Source organism: Choristoneura fumiferana, chromosome 3 (assembly GCF_025370935.1).
Source record: "Choristoneura fumiferana chromosome 3, NRCan_CFum_1, whole genome shotgun sequence".
NCBI lineage: Eukaryota > Metazoa > Arthropoda > Insecta > Lepidoptera > Tortricidae > Choristoneura > Choristoneura fumiferana.
In genome coordinates, this window is record NC_133474.1 from 17,496,138 (window position 1) to 17,509,630 (window position 13,493).

At 45.3% G+C, this 13,493-nt stretch overlaps 1 protein-coding gene and 1 long non-coding RNA gene across 3 annotated transcripts in view; one reads left to right on the top strand and one right to left on the bottom strand.

The window, feature by feature from the left end:
- LOC141426817 (uncharacterized) overlaps window positions 1–13,493 on the top strand; it is a 62,355-nt gene that overhangs the window by 38,482 nt on the left and 10,380 nt on the right. The gene's annotated exons all lie outside the window — the stretch shown is intronic.
- Window positions 1,419–13,491, bottom strand: LOC141426809 (nuclear pore complex protein Nup93-like). Of its 2 annotated transcripts, none has more exons than XM_074085993.1 (15): window positions 13,108–13,491; window positions 12,216–12,396; window positions 11,429–11,731; window positions 10,956–11,098; window positions 9,766–9,993; window positions 9,301–9,442; window positions 8,363–8,531; window positions 7,489–7,594; window positions 7,265–7,350; window positions 7,059–7,185; window positions 5,731–5,899; window positions 5,489–5,569; window positions 4,846–5,076; window positions 4,242–4,427; window positions 1,419–1,580 (listed from the first exon to the last, which is right to left on the bottom strand). In XM_074085993.1, the coding sequence occupies exons 1-15, from the start codon at window positions 13,275–13,277 to the stop codon at window positions 1,461–1,463; spliced, it is 2,442 nt and encodes an 813-aa protein (XP_073942094.1). In that variant the 5' UTR covers window positions 13,278–13,491; the 3' UTR covers window positions 1,419–1,460. The 2 variants fall into 2 exon arrangements, with proteins under 2 accessions (XP_073942094.1, XP_073942095.1); XM_074085994.1 differs by lacking the exon at window positions 1,419–1,580 and having other exon boundaries at window positions 4,080–4,427; window positions 4,846–4,946; window positions 5,028–5,076; window positions 13,108–13,472.

The following is a 13,493-nucleotide window of genomic DNA, read 5'->3' on the forward strand; positions in this document are numbered from 1 at the left end:
ACCGTACAACGGCGAAACCTACTAGACACTGGCAAAATTGTCCTCCAATGGACAGAGCCATTATTTTTCTAAAAAGGAACCAACATTGTGCGTACCTATATTTTAACGGCTGATTTTATTGTATTCTCACAATTTTCAAAATAATTCTTTCTGGGCTCGTACGACTAGGTAGAAGTTACACTAGCACAGGTAAAATAAGACTAAATAAGACAGTTTGGTGGCAAAACATGTACATCAATAAAACTTTGTTTATAACTTTTATCTTGGCACCAGAAATGAGGATCTGCCGAGTCCTACCAAAATTTATGCGTCCTACCCTCTCCCAGGGGGTATGAGCAGGGGCCAACGTTTAAAAAAATGCAAATTTTATAAACTAAGCAAGTGAGGCATGAGGTATCATTTTCTATGTAATTTTTTGCGCTGAATCGAATGAGACCATACCCATACTCATAGGATTCATATTTTGCGAGATATGAAGGGTTTTTGTTGAAAACATAGAACAGTCTAAAAATCACTTACCTACAATAGTTTCTCAAGATGTGGTCGAGTTAAAATAAAAATATTTTGATTTCTGTTTTCAACAAACATCTTGCAAAATATTGATCCTATGAGTATGGATATGGTCTCATTCGATTCAGCGCACAAAAATACATAGAAAATGACACCTCACTTCCCGGGGGGTATTTAATATAACTGTTTGTTCGGTTAAATTAAGCTTAAACATGTAAACTATCTGTGGTCTGTGTTGCTATTCCTACTACATATATTGTGTTTTAGCTGTTGGTTCTCCTTAAATATATAATTATGGTCCGATTGAGAGTCAAAGTAAGCAAATTATTTTGAACTGTTATAAATATTTTGAACTGATGAAAAATTTTAATTCACCTTTTACGGCTGTCCAGTTACTTGAAAAATCTACAGGTGCTTCTCTCTCGACTGTTTATAATATTGTCTGAGACTAAGAGTGATAAATTCCAAGCAACAAAAAAATCACCTCTCCCAGTAAGAAAAAGTTACGTACTTGTCCGTCATCGGCAGTATAGACGATTTTGATCAAGAAATCATCCGGAGAACTATATATACCGCAGAAGGGTATGTAATTTCATTAAATTAAGAGAAATACTTAAGTTATTCTCCTTTTCATGCGAACCGTACAACCCCTACAAATGCAATTCCAAGCTCTCGCTAATTCATCTATACAAGGGGGTGCACTTGCACCTCCCTGGTGTAAAAGAAAATACATATAACAAGACTAAGATATAGAATGAAACCTATAAATGCACCTCCTTATGTGCAGGTGCACGATGTAAAAATAATCCTAACGGCGCTCAGTGTGCAGTTAAGGTGTTGACATAACAATATTCAGACCCTTTGTTAAAGATGTAAAACTCGTGATGATCCACAATGAAAAATAAAGACTGATTTGACGAAAATATTTAATTGAATAGTTTTCTAGATCGTTAGTGCATCAGTATCTGCACCTGCGCCAGCTGGCTGTAGGTGTCGCCGGGCATGCGGTACGCGATGTTGCCCGCGAACGTGTTCAGCACCTCCGCTTGCTCGCGCAGCCACTCCAGTTGCTGTTGAATAAAGATGAGGGTCACTCACACTAGTAGAGCCATCTGTTGCATCCGGCTCGGAGGACCACTAACTTAATAAAAATAAACGGGAATAATGACAATTAAACAGAATCGGCTTTTTAACGCATGTTTCACTGCCGGAAACACTACTATTTATTATGCGACTTCTTGACTTTCACCTCTGTTATAAGTAAGGTCATTTGTACGCACATTCTGACGAAGTCCCGTATCCGGTGCATAATCATTTAAAAATACAATCATTGCTTTCATGGTTACATATACATAGGATCTTGAACTAAAATAAAATATTTCCCAAACATAAAACCCTGATATTTGGTCTTCTGAGGCAATTTCCCCATCATACATTTAGAATTACTTAAGTGGATCGTTAATGTAACAGAAAGAGCATTAATAGACGAGTATTTTAGTAGGCGTCCATAACGTGACGACATGAGTTACTTTGGGGATTTAGAGCGTAAAACCCGGAGCCGCTGGCGCTGCGCGAGCAGCATGGTGCAGGCGGCGCGCAGCACGGCGGCAGAGCGCGTGTCCTGCTCGCACTACACTAGTGGGGCCGCTGACCTTGTCGTGCGCGGCGAGGTGCGGCGGCTGCCGGAGCCGCTGGCGCTGCGCGAGCAGCATGGTGCAGGCGGCGCGCAGCACGGCGGCAGAGCGCGTGTCCTGCTCGCACTACACTAGTGGGGCCGCTGACCTTGTCGTGCGCGGCGAGGTGCGGCGGCTGCCGGAGCCGCTGGCGCTGCGCGAGCAGCATGGTGCAGGCGGCGCGCAGCACGGCGGCAGAGCGCGTGTCCTGCTCGCACTACACTAGTGGGGCCGCTGACCTTGTCGTGCGCGGCGAGGTGCGGCGGCTGCCGGAGCCGCTGGCGCTGCGCGAGCAGCATGGTGCAGGCGGCGCGCAGCACGGCGGCAGAGCGCGTGTCCTGCTCGCACTACACTAGTGGGGCCGCTGACCTTGTCGTGCGCGGCGAGGTGCGGCGGCTGCCGGAGCCGCTGGCGCTGCGCGAGCAGCATGGTGCAGGCGGCGCGCAGCACGGCGGCAGAGCGCGTGTCCTGCTCGCACTACACTAGTGGGGCCGCTGACCTTGTCGTGCGCGGCGAGGTGCGGCGGCTGCCGGAGCCGCTGGCGCTGCGCGAGCAGCATGGTGCAGGCGGCGCGCAGCACGGCGGCAGAGCGCGTGTCCTGCTCGCACTACACTAGTGGGGCCGCTGACCTTGTCGTGCGCGGCGAGGTGCGGCGGCTGCCGGAGCCGCTGGCGCTGCGCGAGCAGCATGGTGCAGGCGGCGCGCAGCACGGCGGCAGAGCGCGTGTCCTGCTCGCACTACACTAGTGGGGCCGCTGACCTTGTCGTGCGCGGCGAGGTGCGGCGGCTGCCGGAGCCGCTGGCGCTGCGCGAGCAGCATGGTGCAGGCGGCGCGCAGCACGGCGGCAGAGCGCGTGTCCTGCTCGCACTACACTAGTGGGCCGCTGACCTTGTCGTGCGCGGCGAGGTGCGGCGGTTGCCGGAGCCGCTGGCGCTGCGCGAGCAGCATGGTGCAGGCGGCGCGCAGCACGGCGGCAGAGCGCGTGTCCTGCTCGCACTACACTAGTGGGGCCGCTGACCTTGTCGTGCGCGGCGAGGTGCGGCGGTTGCCGGAGCCGCTGGCGCTGCGCGAGCAGCATGGTGCAGGCGGCGCGCAGCACGGCGGCAGAGCGCGTGTCCTGCTCGCACTACACTAGTGGGGCCGCTGACCTTGTCGTGCGCGGCGAGGTGCGGCGGCTGCCGGAGCCGCTGGCGCTGCGCGAGCAGCATGGTGCAGGCGGCGCGCAGCACGGCGGCAGAGCGCGTGTCCTGCTCGCACTACACTAGTGGGGCCGCTGACCTTGTCGTGCGCGGCGAGGTGCGGCGGCTGCCGGAGCCGCTGGCGCTGCGCGAGCAGCATGGTGCAGGCGGCGCGCAGCACGGCGGCAGAGCGCGTGTCCTGCTCGCACTACACTAGTGGGGCCGCTGACCTTGTCGTGCGCGGCGAGGTGCGGCGGCTGCCGGAGCCGCTGGCGCTGCGCGAGCAGCATGGTGCAGGCGGCGCGCAGCACGGCGGCAGAGCGCGTGTCCTGCTCGCACTACACTAGTGGGGCCGCTGACCTTGTCGTGCGCGGCGAGGTGCGGCGGCTGCCGGAGCCGCTGGCGCTGCGCGAGCAGCATGGTGCAGGCGGCGCGCAGCACGGCGGCAGAGCGCGTGTCCTGCTCGCACTACACTAGTGGGGCCGCTGACCTTGTCGTGCGCGGCGAGGTGCGGCGGTTGCCGGAGCCGCTGGCGCTGCGCGAGCAGCATGGTGCAGGCGGCGCGCAGCACGGCGGCAGAGCGCGTGTCCTGCTCGCACTACACTAGTGGGGCCGCTGACCTTGTCGTGCGCGGCGAGGTGCGGCGGCTGCCGGAGCCGCTGGCGCTGCGCGAGCAGCATGGTGCAGGCGGCGCGCAGCACGGCGGCAGAGCGCGTGTCCTGCTCGCACTACACTAGTGGGGCCGCTGACCTTGTCGTGCGCGGCGAGGTGCGGCGGCTGCCGGAGCCGCTGGCGCTGCGCGAGCAGCATGGTGCAGGCGGCGCGCAGCACGGCGGCAGAGCGCGTGTCCTGCTCGCACTACACTAGTGGGGCCGCTGACCTTGTCGTGCGCGGCGAGGTGCGGCGGCTGCCGGAGCCGCTGGCGCTGCGCGAGCAGCATGGTGCAGGCGGCGCGCAGCACGGCGGGCAGCGCGCGCAGCAACGCTCCCGACGCGGCGCGGGCGCCCGCCACGCGCGCCTCCAGCTCGCCGCGGCTCAGCGGCACCAGCTCGCACTCCCGCAACGTCTGGACAGTCGTTATACAAATGGAAGCACGCGATTAGGGACTGCGCTCACTCGCGCGGGCGCACCGCTTGGCGCCCGCACGTGCGCTCGCGCGATTTAGCGGAGGCCTTTAAACCTAACAAGTCTGGTTAGAAATTTGAATTAGAGCGATCAGGGCAATCATTGACGCCGTTACCTAGAAATTTTTACTAGGAGCTTCCTCAATCATTATAAAATCAAATAAGTTTATTTGCTGAAATACAGTCAGCGAGGTATGAAATAAATAAATAAACAAATGCCACTGTCACATTTTTTATATGTATGGTCTCACGGTAGTGTCATGTTCAAAGTTGCATTGAATGGCATGATAAAATGTGCGCAACACATAAAGAAGACCCAGACCTGACTATCGGTAGCAAACATGTTAATACGCAACGAACCTCGAGCGCAGCGTCATAATTCTCGGCATGGAAATGATCAAAGAAGGTGCACAGCCGGCACAGCTTGGTGAAGGCGTCGAGGAGCGCGGGCGGCAGCGGCGCGGCGCGCGCGCGGCGCCCCACGGCCGGAGCGCGCGCCGCCAGCCGCGCCCGCAGCGCGCCCGCCGCGCCGCCCAGCGACACCACTTGAGGCAGCAGCAGGCAGTACAACTCCAAAACTTTCTCCATGTTCTGAAAAAAAAAACATATACTTTCATTTTCACCCGAGCCGCAGGCGAAGCAGAGGGTAAAGCGGGTTTTATATACGAGCTATACGCTCTGTTTTTCACTTGTATTTCAAAGATGGAGCGCATCAAAGTTCTGGAGTGGGGACCCGTGCGTGACACACGTGTCGAATATTTTCTGATAATCTAACAGATGGACTACCTAAATAGCTTTTTTTTAGGATTCCTTCTAGCAACTCATTGAGTATTTTACAGTTAAAATAATATTCTAAAATGTTTTTTTTTTCAAGTTAGGCTATTTAAATGGTTACTTATAAAAAGCTTACCATATAAAGTTTATATTATAAACTAACTCCTCACAACAAACTCCACTATCTCACTAATAACTAACTCCAAATAAAGAAATAAATTTCATTTACCCCAGCTATGTCATATACGGTGATAGCATCTTCAAATAGACCTTTGTTGACAAGCTGTTCTGCGACATTTAGAGCGATAACCTGTAAAAAAAATAGTTTATATTAAAAAATTACGTTACCTCCGTAACTAACGCATCAAACGGGGTCAGAATATTTAGATGCAAGTAAGTAATAAAGCAATGATACGGAAGCGTGGAGAGGGCACGCGAGTTCAATTCGCACTTGGCCGGTTTGGCACAAACCTTGCTGTCAATGTGTGGGTTGTTGAACTGGTCCAGCAGGCCGGGGCGGCCGGGCGCGCCGGCGTCGGTCTCGCCGCTCCCGAACAGCAGCTCGTAGTCGCGGCTCTCCAGCGCCAGGTCGGTGCAGCAACACATGAATAGGTTCTTGCCTTCCGGGTCTTTCAGGTTTCTATGGTATGATTTATTGAATCAGGCAATACTTTGCGGATCGGAATTATTTCCAAATATCCCTGTCCATGATATAATCATTAATTTTATAATTCGCCTTAGTTATTAATGTCTTCTTGACAATAGATTTAAATTTTGTATCCGTTTCATTAGTCATATTTTTTAGAATTCTATTATAAAAACGTATGTAATTTCCAAGAAACGACTTTTTGGTTTTAGCGAGTCTGTAAGATGGAACTTTAAGCTTCCCTGTGTTTGGCTTATCGACGTTAGTGGGAAAATCACATATGTTCTTCCAAACATACATGATTATTTCAAAAACATAAAGCGACGGCACGCGTCTTCAAATTATTCATTCTATTCTAATTAGTTCATTCTATGGTATTACAAAAAGAGTTTAAGAGCCTCCGCTAAGTCGTGCGGCTGCAAGGTTTGGCGCGCTTGTTTTTAGTCATTTAATAAAGGAGCGCTGCGTGAGGCGCGGTCACTGCTCTATTGATAACCTAACCATCAAAAAGTTGGAAAACCCCCGACTTGTCAAGTCAAAGTTCAATACCTTAAAAACGGCTAAACCGATTTTGATGAAACATATCTAAGAACCATCGCTAGAAAACCTGCTTTCAAATAAAAAAAAACGCATTCAAATCGGTCCACCAGTTTAAGAGCTACGGTGCCACAGACAGACACACACACAGGCACACATAGCGGTCAAACTTACAACACCCCTCTTTTTGCGTCGGGGGTTAAAAATTGAAACCTATTGAAACAACACCCCAAACGACTTAACGGAGGTCCTAAGGATCTGTTTCACCATTTTATATATAATTTTAGATATCTGTGTTGCTGTCTCCGTTTACATACACGATCAAAATCAATAACGACGATACTACAGATATCTATCTTATAAAATATCAAGAACTTGTCAAATGTTCAAGAACTTGTCAAATGTTCAAGAGCGAATTAATGGGAGATTTTTAGTAAAGTCTAGTGCAAAGATATCGACACGGCCAAAGTTACAAAATTATGTATACACGACTTTATGGACTTAACGTTAAGGTCGTGTATACATATTTTTGTAACTTTGGACGTGCGATATCTTTGCACTCGACTGTACATTGACAAATTAATATTTCTAAGAAATAAGCTCATACGTAACTAACCTTAGGAAAAAGTAGTAGTGTAATGCGTCAGACGGATCAGTGAGTTCGAATTTTCTCACATAGAGAAGAAGCAGTCTGGCCAGGTTCAGACGACGAAGAGGCGACGGGTCGTCTGTATCCACCGATACTAGAAGAAAATCGTTGTGCTATTTAAAGAGCATTGCAGTGAAAAATCGTATGAATACAAAGTATCGAGGAGTACTTACATAATGGTGCCTGTACGTTGCGAGGTGTCCCCAACATATAGACATCATGAAGCGCTAACGCCATGTGAACACCGTGTACTCGGTATCTGGAAAATCATTTATAACTTCAATATTACACATTACACGCCTTAACATTTTTTATTTAAAAAACTTGAAATTCAAATACTCAAATTCAAAAATTCTATAAGTACTACTAAATACAGAATACACAATTTTAAGGTTACCTTGGTATTCTAGATAGGAATTCGATTGCTGGTTCAAATTGCCCAGTCAGGGCCAGCACTTGGAAGTATACCAGAGGTTTCTCATACGCGTGGTAATGTGTTTCACCTGTAATATTACGCACAATACAAGACTATTTGTTAACGAAAGAGGAAGACTTTACCCATGCAGCACAAAACAAGATTCACATCAATAAGCACGACTAAGCTTTGCTCTCTTCATTGCGCGGCGGAAACGCTATGGGCACAATAACCTATCACCACACGCAATGAACAGAAAACATGCTCGCGATGCAGTGATGGCCGAACTGTTAGGCACTAGTTCCACCGCCTGCGAGTAGAGAGGACTGATTTTTAGTATCAAAATTTCGGTCGGACTCGCGCACGAAGAGAACGGCAAAAAAATCAAGTTGTTATATGGGAGCCCCCCTTAAATATTTATTTTATTTTAAATTACTTATTTATTTTTAAAGTGATTATACAACTAAAGAGTCTGTGAATATTTCAAGTGTCTACCTGTTGCCGTTATTAATATCAAGCAAAAAACGGTATAACAATCACGTTTGTTGCATGGGAGCCCCCTTTAAATATTTATTTTATTGTTTTTAGTATTTGTTGTTATAGCGGCCACAGTAATAAATAATCTGTAAAAAATTCAAGTGTCTATCTATTACGACTCAAGAGATAGAGCCCTGTGACAGACGGGAGGACGGACGGACAGGCAAACAGACAGACAGTGGACTCCACTCTCTATTACTGAGGGGAGTCTCAGTAATAGGGTTCCGTTGGCATCCTTTGGGTATAGGGAACCCTAAAAACACTCTCTTCTTGCTACTTGCCGGCGGTGGGACCTTAATGTTCTGATTAATGGTCATACCATACTCCTCCAGTATAAGTTTCTGCAGGTCGCCGTATGAGAAGGAGTCCGCTTCGTTGCCGGGTCGAGCCTTAATGGCGGACAGCTTCAGCCAGAGGTAGTCGTCAGCCGTGCGAGCCACCTCCCCGTGCTCGTCGCCCGCGTCGCAGCCGCCCACCACACAGTATACCTGGAAACGCAGCACCACAGGACTTACACTAAGGAAAAAACAGCCTCCTCTTTTCCACTGGGCACTCTGAGCACGTTCCCATGACACTGCGAATGAAGGAAGCTCCCTCGTGAATGTAAAAAAAAGTTAAAGAAGGCTATGGAAATAGGGAGATATTAAAAATTACTAAAGTTCCAAAGACTATCGTCACGTGCAAATCATACGATACCTTGACTTGAGATCTTACCAATCAGGTATGTTGTTGAAATCCGTTTCAAGACAATTTGGATTCGGAAATTTAGAAATTCCCAATGTCATATTCATATGTAATAAAATTATTTATATTTCTCACTTTGAGAGTTCATAAACAAACCCCCTTCCCTCCCCCTTGCTCGAAGTTTCGAGTTTTCTCCGTAACACTAGGCATTTGAAGCATCGCGTGACTTTTAGGCACTAGTCCCACCGCCGGCGAGTAGCGAGAAGCAAGTGTATTTAGTATGAAAATTATATCGCTTTTGTCGCCGAGCGACAAATTTTTCATTCTAAAAACACTTGCTTCTCGCTACTCGCCCGCGGTGGAACTTATTATAGTCACTAGTGCTTTAGACGCCCCTCAAAATGCCAAATACTACAAAATTTATGATTTTTTTCATTGATAGTAGCAGCTCTGTTCTCCAGGTTTTACACTACACTACACTGAAATTCTTATTACAGTATGTTGTGTGAACAATACTTTTCAAGAGTTGGATTGATCCAGACATCTTTATAGCTTACAGGGTACAATACTTACTGCTCTTTTGTAAGGATCAGTGGAATTTCGAACTTGTATTCTATACTGGAAGTTCACAGAGGTCTGCAGTTTGTCGCTGAGGGCTTTCTCTGGATTTCTAATATGCTCCTCTAAAGCAGCTATGAACTCTTCATGATCTCGCCTGTTGAATGTGGTATAAGTTTAACATTTATTATATTATTTTAAGTTATGAAATTTGACCTTCGTTTTTTTTCACATTCCTTTATTAATATTGATGAAAAAGTTATTTGTAGAATAGAATAAATTAAATTTGTGTATAAAAAAATTATGTGTATCACATCATAACATAACATAAATATGAAGTCCCTGTTATGTCCCAATGTATCTTATTTCTATCTTGGGTTTCTTGTGCTAAGCTATGTTGCCCCCAAGACAATACTCTTCAATTCGCAGGATTTTCATGTTAGTATTCTATATCTGTCTATGGTTAGTTACAACACTGACCCCGCCTTGCGCAGACAGTGCAGCGCCGCGTTGGCGTCGCCACTGCGCAGACAGTAGTAGACCATGGGCCAGAGCGGGCGCTCGTCCACGACGCCGTCGGCGAGCCCCTGCGCGCCCGGCAGCCGCAGCCCCACGAAGCCGCGCACCAGCGGGTACGTGCCCGGCTCGCCGCCGCGCAGCGCCGCGCCCGGGTTCGTGCGGACCACGTCGCTCATGTACTGCTTGTATCTGCGCGGCGCATGCATATGTAAATAAGCAAGCAGAATAGGATATTTTTCACCTCCGATTGTAGTTTGCTGGGTAAAATAGTAGATTGTACAACAAGAGCATAAAACGAGCCATTTTACCCTAGACGTTCATATAGCCACTCGAGCCGGTACGGCGAGGGTGGATAGACACGTCGAGGGGAAAATGGGATTGATGCTCGAGTTTTACACTGCTTTTCACTTCGAGTGCGAGGAGATGAAATAACAACAGTGGAAACATTGTTCACTTACTATGTACCTTTTTTTTCATGCATTGCTATACAATTATATATTTTTTTGTTTTATTGATTTATTTTAATTGATTTGATTGATTTTTAGTTTCATATAAAATAAAAATTATTTAAAAAATATATAGAAACTTTTTTGTTTGTGGCTGTTGACACCTGATTACCTTGGTCTTAGACGAAGATTTTACTTTATGCACTAGAGCATAAAAAGAAAAAGTCATTTTATGTCTATGTCGCCTAGATTCAGCATAAATAAAATACGAACCTTACGAGCATGAGAAGTGAAAAAATATTCTTTTCAGTCTGTCAGTTAGATTATGAGAAGATATTGGACACATATTTTTTCTTTTGTCAATCAAACAAAAATTGTCAAAGATGAAGCGCATCAAAGTTCGGGAGTGTCGCACGGCGAGACGTCACGCGGAACTTTAACTGGCTATAACGTAATTAAAAAATACGTGTCAGAATGCGATTCCTCTACAAATTTTGTGTAATAATAGACCAAGCAAGCATGGAACACAAGCAAAAAAATTCAGTTTCAGCTTGGGCAATGCTTCCTTATCTGAGTAATGAAATCTGATAATCTGAATTCAACAATAGTACAACAAAAAGTGTTTTTAGTATTACAGAAAAAAATAGCATAACAGAAAAAACAGAGTTAAGTAATGACACTCATGAAACAAGACAGCAAAACAACCTTTTTTCCAAATATTTCTTGCCCTGTGCAATGAGGCACTGCTGGTTGGCCGAGTTCCCTCTCACTTTCAAGGGGTCCTCTTCTCTGGCAAGGAGCGGAATGTTGGCCATTGTTTTTATAATCTCCCACATCTCTTTGACTTTCTGTAAAAATAGACAAACCATAAACCTTTTACTTTGACTGTAATTTTTTTAGGGTTCCAAACCTCAAAAGTTGATATTGAATCATGAAACAATACAAAATTTGAAAATGACTAAGGCCTCACAGCACAAATAAAGGTAAATTTTAAAAATCTTACAAAAAGTTACTTTGTTTTATGGAGATGTACTAATAGGTACATACTAAGACGTAATAATTTACTGCTTGCTTTTAAAGTATGGAACCTTCAGTGTGAAAGGTCAATTTGCTCTGACCGGTTCTTTACTTATGCTTTCATTTTCACCTGTGATGTTATAAAATTTACTAATACTTACAGGGTCATTTAACTCTTCAGCAACCTGAGCAAATTTCTGGTATAGTGCTGTCCTTGATTTGGACCCTTGAAAAATCAGCTTATTGTACTGGTGTACTTGCTTGGCATACGCCATCTCCACATTATCCAAGACAGATTGTCCAAACTTCTTGGGTGTCTCTGCAATACTCGGAGGCTCAGGTGTCCTCTTCAGATCCAACCAGTTCTGAGATGGACCTATCATTGCATTCATGAGCTTTATCTTCTCCTTGTTCCATTCTGACAGCATATGCTCCCATTTCTGATCTTCAACTGTTTGTAGCGCCTGAATATATTTGACAGACATTATAAGACCCAGTACTGCTACATAGATGAAACATTTTGGTTGATAGTTATTAGTGTTCCATCAACGTTTCAGTTTCAAGTACAGAATAAATATAAAAGATGTCCTTGATTATTTGTTTTTAATATCTAGTATTTTTATGGTTTAAAGAGCCTTTATTTATTTATAGAGATAGAGCAAAATAGCATGTGGAGCAGACAAACATAAAGCCGCATTCACATTTATCTGTCATGTTGTGTTGTGATGCTCTCTCTCTCTCCCCTATCTATAACTTTGATGAACATAACACAAGCCATCACAACACGCTGCATCAGATAAATGTGAATGCAACCATATAAAATGTATGAAACCGATACCATTTTGATGCATCACAATACAACATGACAGATAAATGTGAATGCGGCTTCAGGACATATTTTGTAAAATTGTTCGTCTAACATCAATAATTGAATTCAAATCCACTTACATTTCTATTGACTTCATCAATTAGTGATAAGATGGCATTTTCTCGTTCATTTTTAAGGAAACTCTCTATATCTGAATCCGCAATTGGCTGCAAGGGCTCAAATGTGCGTTTGGAACTCAATGTATCTAGCTTCTGAGATATTTGCTGCAAGTCTATTCCTTTAGAACCAAATAATAGATGACTGGAACAAATACAAAAGTATTATGAGTATTTTTTAAATATAGATAGATAGATAGATAGAAACTTTACTCCTCATAACAAAATAACATGGCTCTATACACGTTTTTGATAAAAACAAAGGAATAAACATTAAGAAGAAAAAAACACTTTAACAATCATACAGAGAACAAAAAGATACAAAACAGATATAGAGAAACCACATTGTAATACAGGGAGCCATGTTATGTCATGAAGATACGGCGCTGACTCAGCATAATTCCACGGCAAACAAGCTATAGCGCTGGTATTCTGCCAGTACCTGTGTTTGAATGCCGGCAACCGTGGTATCTACCAGTGGTGCCACATTACATGCCATTAAGGATAAAAACGCTTAAACATGCGATGTAGTGTTAAAATAAAATGTGCTAATGTAATATAAGTGGGTGATAGGTGAATAACAGATTTAGTAGGTACTAATTACAAAATACATACGATGGATATGAAGGATAAGCGTTAAGTTATTAATTCAAATAAATAAAAAATAAAAAAACAGTAAAATTGTAATATGAGCCAAATTATTATATGAGACAAAATGAATGAGAGGAAATATACAATACAATACAATACAATAACTCTTTATTGCACACCAACAGCACAGCAAGCAGTACACTACAAGCAGCAAGCAGTATATACGTTTAGGACATAAGTTTTTGTAAATGAATGAGGTACTCACGCTTGGATGTCGTTCGCGCCGGATTGTATAACCTTCGTATACAGTTCCTGTGAGGCCTCCAATACCTGACCCAAAGACCGTTCGACTCTCGGCAGCTCCTCATTGCCCTCTATCTCTGTAGTTAACTGTTCAGCTTGCTGCAGCAACTTACTAAAGTCCGAGTCACCCATGGCGCTCTTTAGGTTATAATTCACTTAAACTTTTATATATAAAATGTCGGATGCCTATATTTGCTCTACACACTGATTTCTTGATATCTACAAATTTATACGTTTCACTAACTTTACACGCATAATATAAAATGTTTAAAATGAAACGCCGTTAATAAGAAGCAAGCAAGCATCCGGTCGGTCGAGTTGACACACAAACTGCTGTCAATGTCACTC

Coding starts and splice junctions, on each gene's coding strand:
- LOC141426809 (XM_074085993.1), bottom strand. CDS start 13,277: ATGGGTGACTCGGACTTTAGTAAGTTGCTGCAGCAAGCTGAACAGTTA. Junction 11,732..12,215: donor TTGATGAAGTCAATAGAAAT/GTAAGTGGATTT, acceptor AAATATATTCAG/GCGCTACAAACAGTTGAAGA. Junction 7,595..8,362: donor ACTTATACTGGAGGAGTATG/GTATGACCATTA, acceptor GTAATATTACAG/GTGAAACACATTACCACGCG.